Source organism: Capricornis sumatraensis, chromosome 8 (assembly GCF_032405125.1).
Source record: "Capricornis sumatraensis isolate serow.1 chromosome 8, serow.2, whole genome shotgun sequence".
NCBI lineage: Eukaryota > Metazoa > Chordata > Mammalia > Artiodactyla > Bovidae > Capricornis > Capricornis sumatraensis.
In genome coordinates, this window is record NC_091076.1 from 94,066,154 (window position 1) to 94,083,360 (window position 17,207).

At 57.0% G+C, this 17,207-nt stretch overlaps 1 protein-coding gene across 5 annotated transcripts in view; it reads right to left on the reverse strand.

The window, feature by feature from the left end:
- Positions 1-17,207, reverse strand: part of HDAC5 (histone deacetylase 5) — a 36,973-nt gene that overhangs the window by 18,082 nt on the left and 1,684 nt on the right. For 2 of the 5 annotated variants that reach the window (XM_068976657.1, XM_068976653.1), the window contains exons 2-3: positions 12,842-13,052; positions 5,894-5,965 (exon numbers count right to left, since the gene is read on the reverse strand). In XM_068976657.1, the coding sequence (XP_068832758.1) occupies positions 5,894-5,965; positions 12,842-12,863 (94 nt within the window). In that variant the 5' untranslated portion in view covers positions 12,864-13,052. Of the gene's footprint in view, positions 1-5,893; positions 6,378-6,998; positions 7,023-12,841; positions 13,053-17,207 lie in introns of those variants that run through there. The other 3 variants (XM_068976656.1, XM_068976654.1, XM_068976655.1) reach the window with 3 other exon arrangements.

Below are 17,207 nucleotides of genomic sequence, written 5' to 3' on the forward strand. Positions count from 1 at the left end.
GTGCCTGCTGCAGACAACACTCCTCTCCCCAGTACCATTCTACATCCTCCTGAGGCCAGGACTCAGGGGACCCTAAGCCCCTTCTAGTCAGAAGCAACATGAAACCTAGAGGGGTGGGATGTGGTAGGAGGTGGGAGGGAGGTTCAAAACGGAGGGAATGGCTGACTCATGTTGACGTATTGAAGAAAACGACACAACATTGTAAAGCAATTATCCTCCAATTAAAAATAAGTAAATTTTTTAAAAAGCAACATGAAACTTATTTCAAAGACTCTTAGAATGTCACTGAAGGAAGGGCCAGCAGGATCCGCGACTCAACTCCCCCAGCTGACAGAGGAGTAAAGCAAAGCCAGAGATGGAAGAAATTCATCCAAGGTCACCCGGAAAGGAGGCGGCAAGGCTTAATCCTGGGTCTTCTGGTTCTCTCTTGTTGCTGTTGTTTAGTCGCTGAGTCGTGTCTGACTCTTTTGTGACCACATAGACTATAGCCGCCAGGCTCCTCTGTCCCTGCGACTTCCCAGTAGAGAATACTAGAGTGAGTTGCCATTTCCTTCTCCAGGGGATCTTCCTGACAAAGGGATCAAATTCACTTCTCCTGCACTGGCAGGCGGATTCTGAGCCATCAGAGAAGCCCGGCTCTCTCTTGCCTTCCACCAAAAACCAAGAGAAATCTAGAAAGTTGTTCCTAAATTTAATGAGAGATGGAGCAGAGAGCTAGACTCTGTATGAGGGCCCAGGGATCTAGACGGGGCACCTGGCTGGCCCCCAGAACACCAGAGCCAGGAGTGCATGGGAAAAGGGGATCAAGTGAAAAGAATCCCAGAAGCCTTGGGGTAGACTGTGCCTCTCAAGGGCAGCAAAGTCTTAAGCATAAGGGATGCAGAGCCCTGCATGTTGTTATTGTTCAGTCGCTCAGTTGTGGCCGACTCTTTGCAACCCCATGGACTGCAGCATGTTAGGCTTTCTTGTCCTTCACTATCTCCCAGAGTTTGCTTGAACTCATGTCCATTGAGTCCATGATGCCATCCAATCATCTCATCCTCTGTCACCCTCTTCTCCTCCTGCCCTCTATCTTTCCCAGCATCAGGGACTTTTCCAATGAGTCGGCTCTTTGCATCAGGTGGCCAAAGTATTGGAGCTTCAGCATCTGTCCTTCCAATGAATATTCAGGGTTGATTTCCTTTAGGACTGACTAGAGCCCTGGTGGAAGGCACAAATTATCTCTCACTAGTGAAGACGGAAGGAGTCACTAGTTTGGGGCTGCTCTCTGGAAGAGAAGTAGATTCACTTCTCTCAGCCCAGCCATTTTCAGGAACCACTCGGGCACTATGCTAGAGGCAATTAAAAGGCACACTAAAGACATTCAGAGTCTGCAGCTGTTGCTGGGACTGCTTGCTCCACACCTGGGATGGACAGCAGGGGCCCCAGGGCAGGAGCTCTGTCTCTTCTCCGCAAGTACAGCCCTGAGCCCTGAGCCCTGTGCCCTGTGTCCCTGGCCACTTGCCATAATCCCCAAACCCCGCTAGCCTTTAGACACCTGCTCCCCAGGGTCTCAAGATGCCCTCCGTCTCAAGATTGCCAGGCTGCTGGGGGCTGGATTTGACTCTGACTGGGGCAAAGGCCTCCATCCCTCTGTTGTAAGCCCTTCTCCCAAGAGTCCCAAAGCTCACTGAGGCCTTCTAGGGAGACAGGCAACACCCACTGGCAGGCTGCTAGGCCCCACAACCCCTGTCCACGGGACTCATCCACAAAGCCCTTACACCAAGCGTGGTCTGAGCCTACCTACTCACATCGGAATCATCTAAGATGTGTTAAAAATGCTGGTTCCTGGGCCACCCTGTGGAATCTGAAACTTAGGGTTGGGGGGAGCAGTACGGTTTGGAAATCTGCATCTTAACATGTCCACTTGGTAATTCTGTGGCAACTGGAAGTTTGAGAAGTACTTTCTCACAGGGTCCCCCGGCTGGTGACACTCATTTCTGCTGCCAACCTGACAGCTGTTACAGCTGTGTGCGTGGACACAGTTAATTTGATTTCCTGTCTGGCAGCTGTGCAGCAGGGAAGGGACAGCTGAGGGTCTCAAAAACAAGAGGAGAGGATGAGGTAGGAGGGGATGGGGGCAGGGGAGACTGTCTGAATGGGACAACAGGGTGTTCAACTTCGTTCCTGAGCCCGCTTCTCTCCCTTGGGTCGAAATCCTTACACGGAGGAAAACAGCTGATCCAGTGGCCCCGAGGATTTAGAGAAAAGAGTCTCCTCTCAGAAACCTCAGGAGTCCCCAAGGCCAGACTGGTCTCTCTTGTCGAGGAGCACAAACTTTGGGAGCACAGAGACAGGCACACCACGTCCGGTGGTTCAGGCTGTGGCTGTACAAGGGCCCCCAACTGAATGGCCAAGTTGGGGGCTGAGATCTAGCGCATGCTCCAAGCATGCTAAGCCATCCACTCTGGTATGAGTATACAGCCACCTGGAAGAAAGGCTGCCTTTTAAAAATCTGCACAGGGAAGCTCTTGTGTAGGTTAGCGGTGTCCCTACACAAAAACCCAAGTCCAAAGCCCAAAGTCATTTACTCTGACCTTCAGCAAGTTCCATAACCTCTCAGATCTTTCTCAACTGTAAAACATAACTATTAATACCTTTCCAAAGGAAACAGGTAAGGAAAGCACCGATACCCATCATTTAGTATATTATAATATTAATTTCCTTCCCACCTAGTTTCGCCCTTTCGATCTTCCCACACCCCAACACCTACACACCCACCTACATAGCCAAACTTGGAATGGCATGAAGAATGTGAACAAGAATGTCCAGGGGAGAGGACTATCCAGGGGGTGGTCCAACAGCTAAGCATCCGAGCTCCCAATGCAGGGGGCCTGGGTTCCATCCCTGGTTAGGGAAAAAGACCCTACATGCTACAACTAAGAGTTCAGATGCCCTAAGACCTGGTACAGTCAAATAGATAAATAAATTTAAAAAAAAAAAAAAAAAGAATATCCAGGGGAAACCCCAATACCAAACACAAACCCCACAGCACTTCCCAACATCCACAGCATCCCTTCCCGGCATGAGCGGAATTCACACCCTCCCTCACTAGGGAAAGAGAACTCCTCCTCCATGCCTGCTTTTAACATCCTGCACATTGCCCAAGCAGCAGCTCTGCCCAATCCAGGCCAGAGGGAAATCCAAGGCCCAACAGAATGGAGGCAGGGGAACCCCCAGCACTGTGTCCCAGAGTTCAATCTCCTGGGTTTCCTGAGCTGAGACCAAGCCTGGATGAGAAGGGTGGCCATTGTGGGCTGCGGGGGGAGCCAGGCAGAGACCCCATCCATCAGGGAAGCCCTGAGGGCACTAGCAGAAGCTGTGGTTTGTCCCCCTCCTTCAACAAAAATAGTGGAGAGCCCCCGGCATCCTTCGTGGGCTCGCCCGCCAGGACTCTGGCTCACCCACTGGGGCAACGTACCATATCTGTCTATTCACCCAGAGGGCCAAGCCTGAGAATAGAGCCCGAGGATCCTGCTATCAACCAACCCCGGATGCCAGCCCCCTCAAGCAACATTCATTCATCCATGTGCCAGGCACCATGCTAAGAGTGCACAAGACCATCCAGAGAGCCAAGGATATCCCTCAAACAGGGTTCCAAAGACTTGCTGCTGGCGTGGGCAAAGAGCTCAGGGCAGACACTCACCCTGGAAAGCTCCCTTTCCTCAAACCCTAGGGCTGGGGAGGCCTGGCGACGCACACTGCCCACGAAGTGCTCCTGGACACCTGCTTTTTTAGCCACAGGCTTTTGCATCCTGTCTGGAGACGAACAAGAGATGGAGAAGAGGGGGTGGGGCGGGGAGGGGGGTGGGGCGGGAGGAGGGGATAGTAGGGGGGAACACCAGGCTGCCTGGCCCTCATGGCTGTGTTTATCCAGGGTGGATTTTTTTTTTAACCCAAAGGTTAAAGCGTTTCTATTTGAAACATCTATTTACATTCCAGAGTCCAAAAAAAAAACAAGGCAGCCGAGATCCAGGCCTATATCTGTCCCCAGCCGCGTCACAGACACAGCATCAGAGCTGCACAGGGGGAACATTCTTAGCCCTCTCCCCGAGCCGCTGAGGTGACTCACGCCTCCCTCCTGCCAGCATGGACCACGCCACCGCTCAGAAGGCTAGGCAGTGTGCGTGCGTCGGTTTTGGTGGAGGAGGGGGTGCCCAGAGGGATCTAGAGAGCCAGACTGGCTGCAGGGGCCAGCGGGGTGTAGAGATGGGGAGCCTTTAGGAAAGGGATGGGGGCAGCAGAAATCCAGCCTGCAAGGATTCTGGGGTCCAACTTGAAAGAAGAAGAGAAGACATGCTAAGGAGGAAACTTCACGCCAACAGCCAACTGCTTCTGGAAGGCACAGAACAGTGGGGACAGGGCAGGATGGGTGGACTGATACGGCATTTGCCAAATGGGGTAGAGCTGCTCCCCCAAGCAGAGATGCTCTGCACAGTCAGCCTTTTGCTCTCCAAGAGACCACCTTGACTCCCAGGGGCTTCAAGGCAGAAGTCAGCAGATAGGTTCTTTAGTTAGAGCTGTGGGCTCGACTGGAGCAGGGCTAGACTGGCCCCCTGTGTTTACACCCCTCCCAGGGGACTATGCACAGACTGCACCGCTGGCCCTAGGGTTCTAATCCCATCCCAGAGGCCTGCACAGCGGGCATCCTCAGGGCTGGTCCCCAGGGTAATGCCACGACCTTAGGAGACCGCATGGGCATCCCTGCCCAGGCAGATGGCTGGCCTTGTTTGAAGGGTTTTCCAATCTTCCCCAAACCTTCATCCTCTGACACATCCCAGTTCAGCTGCAACCCTATCCCTGGACAGCTTAGAGCCAAATCACGGGTGCCTGTGCAGGCACATGGCTCCCACCTTCCAATCCAAAGCCTGGGACCCACACCCACCAACCCAGAGGCAAAGACTCCCCGTACACACACACACACACAGACACCCACACCCAAGTGCCAAGCCACTGCCAGGAGGGGCCAAGCAGGCATGGGTCCAGCAGGCCCCTCCCTAGAGGAAGCATCTGGTGGTGCCGGCCTGGTGGGGAGGCTGTGCCAGGAAGGCCTGATTGCTGCCAACAGGTTCCTGGGAGGGAGAGAGGGAGTGGCTCAGCCCTGGGGGATCCCACCCCCAGCCAAGAGTCCCTGCTGAGAAGGGGGCAGGGTTAGGGAGTCCTCAAGCCCTGTGAGCCTGAGTAACATTCCTTCATCCTCATGTGTTGACAATAAACCAAGGCCTGTGGGAAGGAGCGATATGCGGGGTGGGGGTAGTCAAGGGAGCCAAGGCCCCCAACATCCCAGTTGCCAGCCTCTGCCTAACTCGACCAGAACTGGACAAACCTCCTCCCCAGATGTCAACTCCCAGGACACTCTCACCTGTGGACGGGCAGAAATCACTGCAATGGACCCTCTTGACCCCAAGAACGCACCAGAGGAGCTGGCGGGGTGGCGGGGGGGAAGCCTTTATTCTTATGGACACTCCAGCTCTAGTTTCTTCTCTTGTCCAAACCTGGGAAGCGGACAGCCTGGAGGCAGGTCACTGACCCACTTTCTCCCCTCTTGACCACAGTGCCAACTAGGCCAGGACCGTCTAGTAATCCACAGCCCCCAGCACTGGATGCCGACCCTGCCAGCGGCCAAAGAGATGCTGCGCAGTGCAGCTGGAGGGCGTGGTGGGAGGGCAGGTCTGGGAGAGCAGGGAAGCCCACCTGAGAGAGCACACCTCCCCTGACTGCACATATTCTCAACAAAGACCTCCAGAAAGATTTAGGCAGGACCCCACCTGGGTGAGACCTGGAGCCAGACGCTCAGCTGCAGAGACGAAGATGCCCAATGTCAGAGGGCAGGCGGGGACACGGAGGCACTTACCTGTCACGGGGATGCCGTGCAGAGGGGTCCGGGGCAGGATTTCCAAGGCTGGTTCCCGGCCTGGCATCCCATCTGCTGAGAAACAGGATTCCGTCTCATAGATGGTCTGCAGCATCTCCACCAGCCCCTGAGCCTTGGGCACTAGCAGCATGCCCGGGAGGGGCCGCCCGAGGCGGGGAGTCAGCCACAGGGAAGGTGGTCGGGCGGGGCCCTTGCGGCTGCTCGGGGGCTCCCTCAGGCCACGGCTGTTGCGACCAGTGCGATGGGGAGGTGCTTCATCCGGCCTGGGCACTCCTGGCGACAAGAGGAGCCAGGAGCCCCAGAGCTACGGGCCCAGCACCCCTCTAGAGGGGCAGCCGACCACCAGTCTCTCCAGAGCTCCCAGGAGCAGGGTCTGGCTGAGCACTCAGGGGACAGGAAGGGGAGCTGGGCACGCAGGCAGACTCTCTGTGTTCCCTCCCAGCCCTGGGTGACAGCTCTGGGCCCGGCTCCCTGCTCCTCCTGGCTCCCTGCTCCTCCTTCCCGAATGAGCCGCCGGCAGCTGGCAGGAGACTGAAATAGCAGTTGGGGGAGGGCCCTGTCTATAAATAGGTGGAGCATGCTCAGGGAGCCGCCGGCCGGCTGCCAGGAGCCCGGGCCTGGCGGAGGCCCCATGGGTGGGGGGGGGGCGGAGGGGGAGGCGCGTTCCACCCCAGGAGGAAGCGCCAGGGAGGGGGATGGGAACCGGGAAGAGCCTGCATTCAGGGCCAAGGCCACAGAGCCGGGTGGCCAGAGGCTGCGCTGGGGCAGGGCTCGGGCTGGAATAGCCACACATCTGGGAGCAGCTCTGGGATTGCTTTCGGCAGGCAAGGGGCTAGAGCCCCAAAAGCCTGACTCCGTCCTATACGTTCCTCGCACCATCCGGAGCAGATAAAGCAACTGAAAAGGTCAGGGATAGGTGGGCAGACAGGGCCACCAGGCCAAACCGTGCATCTTCCCAGGAGTCCTAATAGCCAATGGGAGCTGATTTACCTTCTGCCCTCTTTCAGACCTGGGAGGTGCCTCCCCGCCCCCTCAACCAGCAGGGAGATCCCTGACCAGCAGCTAAATGGTGGCTCCCTCCTACCTATTGGGGTGTCACTTCCAGAGGCTGCTCAGCTTCCTTCCAGGGGGCAGAGAGACCCTTCCGGGACAGGCCTCACCCCAGCCACAGAAGGGAATCTGGGAGCACCTGCCTGTGCTCAGGCCACAGGTAGCTCTTCCTGCGGTGAGTGCAATGCTAAGTAGCACATAGGTCACCTCGTTTATTCTGCACGATGACCTCGGGAGAGAGGTGCAGACGGGGAAACAGAGGCACAGAGAGATGAAGTCACTCAGGTCATACAGCCGCTTGAATGGTAGGGCTGGGACATCTGAAGTTCATGTCTGAGCTCTAACCACCACAGCCCCTGCTCCCTGCATGGAGGGCACATGAAACTGCCCCAGGGTTTCCAGTAACAGGTACAATGACCACCCCCCTGGGACCAAGGCAGGAGGAGACCTGGGGTTGCAGCCCCTGTAAGAAGAGTTGAGGGGCTGCCAGCATCCAGCCCTTCCCCATCAGCCTCAGGCCTGGCAGAGCAGGGCCCGCTCCTGAGGCCCTGCTGGGACCTGAGACTGGTGTGCCATGAGGACCGGTGATACCCCCACCTACGCTTCCCACTGCTGGCCCATCCCTTCTCCTGAGGTTGTGCCTCCCACTGATACAGAGATCCCACTTGGCCCCCTGACCTCACTGAAGCCTTTTAATAGCCCGGTTATTCCTGGGTCTGTCTCCCCCTCCCCCTTCCTGATGTCACAGCTGCTATTTTGGAGCCCCCTCCTGGCCCCTCCTTGCCCCCAACTCTAGGCATGGAGCCAGGGACACCTGTCCTCTCCCTGGACTGGATGACCTCACCCTCCCGTCGGGAGCCCAGGAGGAGCTGGCCAACCAAGGACACAAGAGATGTGGCTCCTGCCAGCTGGGGACAGCAAAGGGGCCTCCTGCCCTCAGGTGGAGAGATCACATGGATGGGGAAGGGGCAGAGGTAGGCTGTCCCAGGTGCTAGACTGGCGGGTAAGATGGGTATGAGGGAAGCTGGAGGTTAACAGGAGCTAAAAAAGTTCTGAGCCTCAGCTTCTTAGTCAGGACAGACTCCAGAAAACGTGATGGAGCAGTGTTCCCCACAGGGGTCTGGAGTTGGTGGACACTTCAGAGTAGGTCTGGGGACTCCGTTCAGCACAATGCACCCCAAACTCATCCTGGCCAAGGGGGAGGGAAAGTCAAGGTCTCCTCAGCAGGGTGACAGGCAGCAGTCTCCAGGGAGCACAGAAAGCTGGGGGCAGCAGCCCGTCCCAACCAAGACTCCACCCACCCACGCTGGAAGCAACCAGAAGGGCTGGCTGGCCCTGTCCTGGCTCTCTCTCTGCCTGCCCCAGGCACAGGAGAGTATGGTAGGGAAACCCTGTTCTGGAAGACAGGAAATCATCAGTTAACAATGACTCAAAAGGCAGGGCCCCCAGAACGTGGAGCAGTCAGAACCCTAAGGAAACACAGCTCCCTGTTTAGAGAAGCTGGGAGCCCCCAGGAGGCTGGGCACCCAGAGGTGGCCAGAGCCAGGGGTTCAGGGCAGTTCCCAGCACTGCTAGGCCTTTCAGCAACAGCTTGAAGTGGGAAGTGTCAGACACAGCCAGACGATCCTCAGCATAGTTCCCAGAATCCTTCAGGGCAGTAAGAGAGGAGGCCTGGGATGGGGACAAGTTTCGTTTTTTTTATTCTGAGGTTCAAGTGATGCAACATCTTCCTAACATCTAACCTCAATCCTTCCTGCTTTATAGCTCCTCTCCTCGGGGTTCATGTCTCTTCTCCATGCCCCCTCCCCCAGCTCTCTCATGCATGTGTCACCCCACCAATCTTACAGAGCACCCACCAAGAATGGGTCACAGTAGCCTCATGAAAAGCAGGCACCATCCCCTCCAGAGCCACCTTGACCTCGTTTGCTCCCTCTCTCCCTCAGAGGCTGGGCTCAGGCCTCCTAACCCTTTAAATTTGGAGAAGGAGAACCTAAAGTGGTTCCTTAAGCTCACAAAGGCTCCCATCTTCTGGTCCCAAAAGGCCAGGGTGGGGCCCTGACTGTAAGGAAGAAAGTGAAATCTGCTTTGTACAGAGTATAAAAGCCGAGGGCTGGTGCGGGGCGGGGGGGGGGTACCCCGGATGGAGTGCAGGGTGCAAGCTGCCATGGGGCCCTGGAGGCAGGCCTGCCTGCCCTCCAGTTCTCTCCTGCCCTCGGAGTCAAGTCATGCTGGAGCTTGTCAGCATGGCCCAGGAGCTGCCATGTGCCAGGTCCCATGCTGGGTGCTGGCTAAACCCTCTCATTTGAGACCCAGCCCAGGGAAAATGTGAACACCTACTGTGGCATCTTCCACATCCCCTCGGGGTTGACCCTGCCTCCTCCGACTATTCCATGCTAAGCCTTCAATCCTTTTGGAATGTTGGGACAGGGGAGGATGGCACCGATCTCAATCCACAGTGAGTTCAGAGGCATGCCAGGGGGCATCAAAGTGGAGAAGGGACACCAGAGTCCACTACCCAGACCCCTGCCCCATGACGCATCTGCCCCACTTTCTCCTCCTTCCCCGGGGGCACAGAGGCAGAGGCTGAGCCTGAGGCTGGGAGGCAGGACGCCGAGGTTCCTGGCTCCACCCCACGCCTATGCCCCAGTTTCTCTGGTCACCCAGAAAGGAGGGGGCAGCCGGGAAAGGGAAGGAGAGAAAGTGTGCAGCAAGCTGGGAGGTGCTGGGCAGGCAGGTGTTGTCATGAAGCTTGTCTCCCTCCCATGCTGGGGCTAAGGAACCCGGCCGCCTCCTCCAGGGGCCCTGTAGCCATCTACACTGGCTCAAGAGGTAGGCCTTCCCCGTGCCCACGCCTCTTGGCTACAGCACAGAGGACAGGGCAGTGAGGGACCAGACTGGGCCCAGGCCCCAGGATAGCTCCTCCAGGCTGGCGAGGGGCACATCCTGTCAGTCCTTCACACCCACTGATGGGAGCAGGAATGAAAATGAAGCCTCAATCCTCAAGCCTCCCGGTGCCTAAAGAGAAGCCAGATACCAGGCAGCAGCCTCCTCAGGGAAGCGGGCAGCCCCATCAACAGCCTCTGCTTGTCCTCCCAGGACTGCAAAAGAGGCAAATCAGGTCAGATGCTGGCATCTGGCCCAGCCCAGAGGGAAGTGGATCAGCTCCCACTCCCCAGGGAGGACTGGGGAGCCCAGAAGTAAATCTCTCGGGATCTCCACCTGCCACCCCTCACCCGGAAGACGTTTTTTCACTAACTTGTCCGCTGTGAAGGCAGGGATGGATCATCTCCTACTTTTCTTTTCCAAATAGGAAAGCTCCTGCCCTGAGACAAAAGGAGGGAAACTGCCCCTCACCCAGGCCTGCCCTTCTGAGTCCTGAGGGAGAGAGGGCTGAGTCTTCAGGGACTTGGGAGAGGGTGGAGGGGGTGCTCAGAGACCCGGGGGACTAACCACTCTCCTCATCCCCACCTTTATCCCCAGGCCTGCAGCCTCATGCTCTTCCTAAGCTCCCTGCGAGGGACACCAGCTTCAATTCGTGGTTTCACTGGACTTCCGTGGAGTTCAGGAAAGCAGTTTCCAGGCTTTTGCTAGGTGCCCAGCACCCGCAGCCTCAGCCCAGATACCACCCTGCACTCTGGGAATGGCAGATGCCGGGCCCCTTGATGGGGGAGGCTGTGCAGAAGTTGGCCCACTCCCCCGGTCAGAGCAGCTGGAACTCCACATTGGGGAGAGGAGGCCTGGAGCCCCGGAAAAACTAGGTAGGAAGGGCCTCGGGACGCCCTGAACAATGATCCCAGTCTGAGCCTGGCAACAGTCCTAAAACCAGCTTTCCAATCTCTGGCCCCCTGTCCTTCTTCCTCCTTGCTGAACACAAGAGGACGGCATCTCCCCCTGCTGGGGGGAGCGAGAAAGCCAGCCAGGAGTCGCGGCCAATTCGATGGGCCCCTCCTGGCCGGGCTCAGGGTTGATGGACACCTCCAGCCCCTGCCAGCTCTGGGACAAAGGGCTACAAGGAGGATTCAGCCCACCTGCATCTAGAAAGACAACCCACTGACCTGATCCAGCTGAGGTTGATCATCTTAGCCTTTCACTGTAAGGCACTAAAATCCCAAAGCTGGAAAATGTCCTTTCGGAGCCACCAACAGATGCCTCTGGCCAGCTCCCATTCCCCCGGCCAAGGGTTAGACCCCAAGCCTGGTGTGCCTAGATACGGTTCCCAAACAGGTCAGTGTTGTAGCTCAGAGGAAAGAAGCAGCTGGCACTCTTGTTAGGCACAACCAACCCTGCGAGGGGCAGCATCCAGCTGAGATGGCCAAGGGACTGTTGAGAACCCACCAGGCCTCTCCTTCCCCTTCTCCAGCCCAGCCTCATAGAAGGAAGCAGGAAGTCAGGGTAGCCCACCCTCCAGCACCAGAGTCACACAGACCTCTCTATGTCTAATGCCTGACACAGCCCCTGCAGGGGAAACGAAGGCAGGCATTGGCAGGAGGTTCGGAGGGGGGACCACAATCCCAGCAGGAGGGGGCCCATCAACAAAGCTGACTTGCCGAATCTCAGGAGCCCAGCGTTCCCCAGCTGGCATTCTACTCTGTCTTGTGCCCGGACGATGTCACGATGGAAAGGGCAACAGGAGGGGGCACAGCCTTAACCAAAACAAAGGTCACAAAGCCAATCAATCCCACCAGCTTCTGGCTTCCCTGAATCTGTTGTAAGCCCTGGGACTGTGGTCAGGGCCACACGTCACCAGCACGCGGTCCTCACGACAGGAAGCCACCAGATGGAACACAGTGATGATGACGGGGAATGAGATGGGCCTCGACTCCTCCCTGATCCTGTTTTGCACCATCCTGCTAACTGGTTTCAGTCTCCAGGCCCTAGTTTCCCTGTCTCTAAAAGAATGAAAGGTATCTCCCACCCCTGCAAAAAAAGATGTAAGTAATAGGAAGGGCTGGGGGGGGAGGGGGGCGGGGCTTGGTGGTTAAAGTTGAGCAAGATGGACTCTGACCCTTTTAAGTCTGTGCAGAAGGAGACAGCCAAGGAGGGAAAGCAGTTATTACTCTGACCACACTGACCCATGACCCCCCTGTGAAACCCGAGGGTCCAGCTCAGGCCGCTTGGACACATCCACATGGGCAGACATCCAGACTCACCCGTGCACAAAGCTGCCTGGAGTCCCACCCACAGACTATTTCTGGCAGCACTAGGCAGGCTCCTAGGAGCAGAGGGGAATAAGAAATCTCAGAGTTGGAGACCCCAAATTAAGAATCTCCCCAGTCCAGGCCATGTCTACCTGGACTCAAAGAAGAGAGCCAAGTCTCCTTGGCTACGTGTCACTGTCCACTCCTCACCCAAATACCACTCATCCCAGCACAGGCTAAGGCTGGAGGCCTTGCAAACCTCCATCAAGAAAAAGAGTATGGAAAAGAGTATGGAACTTCAGCAAGAAGAAAGGACACCACCATGACAAGGAAGCTGGGCACTCAGCTATCAGAGGGAACTTCTTCCAACATCATCCCCAGACCTCCCGAAGGGGTTCAGGGGCACAGAGCCCCTTCACCCCTGCCTGTCTTGGTGAACAGGGGCAGGGTGGCATGGAATTGAAAGCCCCTGAGTCAAGAGGGCCAGCCTGGGATCACAGTTGGACCCATGCCCTCCCAGGGCTAGGCTAGACCATCAACCCATCAACTTCAGGTCTACCTCTTAGTCAATCACTTCAGGCTTGCCTCTCTCCTTTTCTCACTATGCTTCTCCACTCCTGACCCCTTATTCCATTATGGCTCAGACCCTGAAGATCAGCTGGCCTGGGGTGGATATACCCAGACAGCCCATTACATCCAAAGCCACCCCAGGTGCCTTCTCCAGCCTCCCAACTCTTACCCGACTCGGTGGGAGAGTTCATGCCGGCTCTGGGCCTGCAGGAAGCTGGCGTTGGGGGCTGGGACGGGAGGGGGTGGAGCTGCGGTGATGTCAAGAGAGACAGACGATAACAGACAGACGGACGGGACAGGAGCCCGGGGCCGCTGTGCCTCTAACGCCCATCCGAGGCCATCCTTCGGGGCGAGGCAGTCAGGCATTCAGAACGGCATTCCTGGGGAGAGATGGCGCAGGGTTAGCGGGCCCCAACTCAGGAACCTGGGGGTGGAGGGAGACCTTGGAGCTTGTCAGTTACACCTAGGGAACAGAGGGAGGGCCACCTGCCCAGCAGCACGGCACTGGACCAGACCTAGTTTCTTCTCTTTCTAACCGGTGAGGCTGCCAGCTCTCACGGGAAGGGAAATGGCTACGGTAACCACATCCAAACTCGCTTTCAAGTAACCATGTCCACTGCCAGGTGGGGAGACCTCAGAGACTCCCAAGGGTGCCCAATGCGGGATAGGGTGTGCGCCAAAGGTAAAAGTGCAGGAAGGCCTTTGAACTCTGTCCAGGGCAGTGGAGAGACGCAGGGCTGATCTGGAGGCCCTCAAAGAACTTAAGGGTGAGACTGGTCCTCCAGCCCCACAGCCTGAGCTTGGATGCTCATCTTCTCCCCGGATCCTAGCGTCACAACCCTGGAAACGCCACGTGCTGCTGTCTTGGTCTCCCCCATTCAACAACAGGTTGCCCTCAGAGAAAGAGGGCAACAACTGCTCTTTCTCTACCCATTAACCATGCTGTTTCTAAGAATTTCGAAAGACGGACACATTCATCCCACATCCGGTGCCCTCTGGACTAGGGGTCCAAGGCCCATACCCAGGGCCCTGCATGTGCTGTATAGGTTGTGCCCCGCGCAACAAGGTCTGAAATCCAGCCTCTGCTCTGCCTGCCAAGCTACACAGGCTGAATCCACCCAGAATAAGGGACGCTGTTTTCCAGTTTCTACAAAGACACCAAGAGACCCAGCAGCAGGCCTGCTGAGGCCAGTAGAGTAAGAGAGGATGTCCCAGTATTACAGAACCATGTGTTTGCCAACTGTCTCCACTCCTCCAGCTCCCCAACCCCCTCTAGCCCCACAGCTAGCCCTCAAGCCTCAGACACTACACACGCACCCACCTGGGCCCATCCCTAAAGAGTTCATGATCCACCCTAGACATGATCTCATTCATTTTTTCCAAACGAAGACAGGCCTTCCAACACCTAGTGAAATGGAGGGAACAGGAAGCAATAGGCAGGGGCCAAGTTTTAAACTCTAACTCTGCTCCCCAAACTAGGAAGAGGCAGTCACTTCCACCCCTGGACAGCCTACCTTCTGTCCAGATTAATTCTTGGTAAACTCTGCATTCTCATCAAGGATGGCCAGGCATGAGGTCCATACGGGGCCAAGGAGCCCAGGAGTCAGCCATGGCAGAGACACGAGAACACAAACGTTGACACACACACAGGTACACTGCACATATACCAAGATCTCAAGTCTTCTACTGCCCCCCTGGGACTGGCCAAGGGACTGTTGAGAACCCACCAGGCCTCTCCTTCCCCTTCTCCAGCCCAGCCTCATAGAAGGAAGCAGGAAGTCAGGGTAGCCCACCCTCCGGCACCAGAGTCACACAGACCTCTCTACGTCTAACGCCTGACACAGCCCCTGCAGGGGAAACGAAGGCAGGCATTGGCAGGAGGTTCGGAGGGGGGACCACAATCCCAGCAGGAGGGGGCCCATCAACAAAGCTGACTTGCCGAATCTCAGGAGCCCAGCGTTCCCTAGCTGGCATTCTACTCTGTCTTGTGCCCGGACGATGTCACGATGGAAAGGGCAACAGGAGGGGGCACAGCCTTAACCAAAACAAAGGTCACAAAGCCAACCAATCCCTGACTCGGTAGCCAGGGAAAGGTGCACTCAGATGGGGAGGTGGGAGTAGGCCGAGAGAAGGGGCTGAATGGCTCCCAGCAGGCACAGGTGTAAGGCAAAGTCAGAAGAGGCTGTGCAGGGTTGGGGCCAAGCTCAGGAATGCAGCAGGTGGGGCTGTTGGTGCCCTGGCAGGGCCCGCGTGGGCAGACAGCTCAGCCCATGCCCACCCCAAGGCTGGCGCCCGGTCCTGCTCACACCCTTTCCCGTGGGCTGGGGAACACAGGTTCAGAATTTCCCACGATTCCCAGCAGCCCGAGTGACCCAGCCCGTCTCCTCAGTGAAAGGAACCTCCACAACAGGGCCCTCAGGAGGGGCAGAGTCTCTACGGCCAAAAACTAGGTTAAGATCCGCCCTGAGCCCCCATCAGTCCTCAACCCCTGGAGGGATTGAGGAAGGGAGGGGCTTCCAGAACTCCCAGGAGGCTCGGGGGTCTGAAAGGCTGCACTCTGGCCCCCCCTACCACATGTAACAGGACCCCTAGGCCCCCGTCCACCTGCAAAGAGTATCTGCCAACACTCCCAGGAAGCCTCCCTGGGAAACAAAGCAGCGTTCACTTTGATCGTTCATGGGGACAAGCACAGATATTTGACTGGGGGTGGGGGGAAGGGCTGAAGGGGGAAAAGGGGAGCTTAATGGTGAAAACCTGAGCTGTCTGGTCCCTCCTCAGCTGGAGAAACTCACTGCTGACCATTGATATAGGAAGGTTGGGTGGGGGGGGCACTTGGGGACCAAGAGCTCCGTGGCTTCCGGCACAGGAGCAGTGAGCAGTCTGGCTTCCATGACATCACAAGCAGGCAGATCCAGGGTCCTGTCCACACCCCCTGAGAACTCCTGTCTTCCAGTCAGACCTCTGTCCCACTCCAGGATCCAAACCCACCTCCCACCTCCAGCCAGGGCGGCAGAAAACCAGCTGCATCTCACCCTACAAGTTCATGGCTAAGCCGGGGGAGGAAGGGCAAAACACCCTAGGGTGATACGCCCCACTCCATTCAAAGGCAATACAATTCTCCGGCGGAGGGTGGGAGGAGAAGGGCAGACAAGGGAGGGACAGGCAAGGATGCACTGCCTCAAAAGCCCCAGGTTCACAATGCAGCCCCATAGGCATCTCATCCCTCAAGGAACTTGAACTCCACCACCACGAGGCAGTGGTTCCCTCTCCCAACACACCAGCTCCAGCCCTGCTCAAGACAGGCCCAAGTCCTGAGCACTGAGGCCGGCCAGGGACCCCTCCCCTCCCAGGTGAGCTGTCCGGACCAAATCCTGTGAGACTGCTCCCAGTGTGAGATGTGCCCCCAAAGTCTTCATCAGAAAGCCATGAGCCCAAACATCCCATCCCAAGGCACAAAGGAACTCTCATCTTGACCCCTCCTGACCAGGGCCCAGGCTGATCACTTTCCCCAGCCTGGAGCCTTCCCCCAAGCTGGCCCACCAGAAGCCTGGAGGCTGATCAGAGCCAGGAGGGGTGGCTGACTTAGATGTCAGGGCCCAAACTAAGGGAGGGGGGAGGGCGACAGGGGAGGAAAAAAGGCACCAGGCTGACAAATTCATTTTTGCAATCGGCCCATTTCTGTTTGTCTGCTCAGACGCAGCTCCAGGCATCTGCACAAGCCAGATGGAGGGAGGCTGCTATTTCTAGAAAAAAAAGAGGGGGGGTGGTGAGAGGGGAGGGAGGGATGAGGCAGAGGGCAGAAGACCGGGTCTGTTTGCCCTAAAACCTCAGGCAGAAGGATACCCCCTCACCAGCACTACCAGACAGGGTCCCCATTCAAGAAAGGGCTGGGGCTGGGGCTGGGGCTGGGGCTGGGGCTGGGGTGAGGTGGGGTGGGGGAGAAGAAAGGCAGAGAAAGTTTAATTAGCCAAAGTCAGCTACAATGGGCCCCCTCACGGGCTGCATCAGGTTTTCATTCATGAGCAAGCGACAGTGCTCCAAAAAAACGCCAAGAACCGCCCCCCCTCGCCGTCTTCCCCCCACCCCCCACCAAGAGGAGTGCGTCCTCTAGCAGGCTGGCTGAGCCTGATGCCGTGTTCCAGACATCCCTCCTCAAAGGGATGTGAGTAGGAAGAATTAATTATTAAAGAGCAGCTGGTACTTCAGCACCAACTGCACTCCCCCCAGCTCCTATAGCTGTTGTCCCCCCTCCTCCCTGCAGAAACACAAACTACCCGGGCCCCCCAGGCCCCATTTCTAAACACACAGCTAACATGCCACCCCTAGGGAAGGGAAAGCAAACCTTTGTCTCTGCAGCTACTTACAGTGGGTGGGGCATGTGATACTGCCAGCCACCCCCCCCCCCAACTCCATTACTCCATCCAGCCACAGAGGAGGGTATACTGGGAAGGGGAGGTTGGCACAGAGCTAATGTGTCCTCCATCCTTGCCCCCAAGTAAACAGCACCTTGTATCTGCGCTCCGGCTCCCCACATG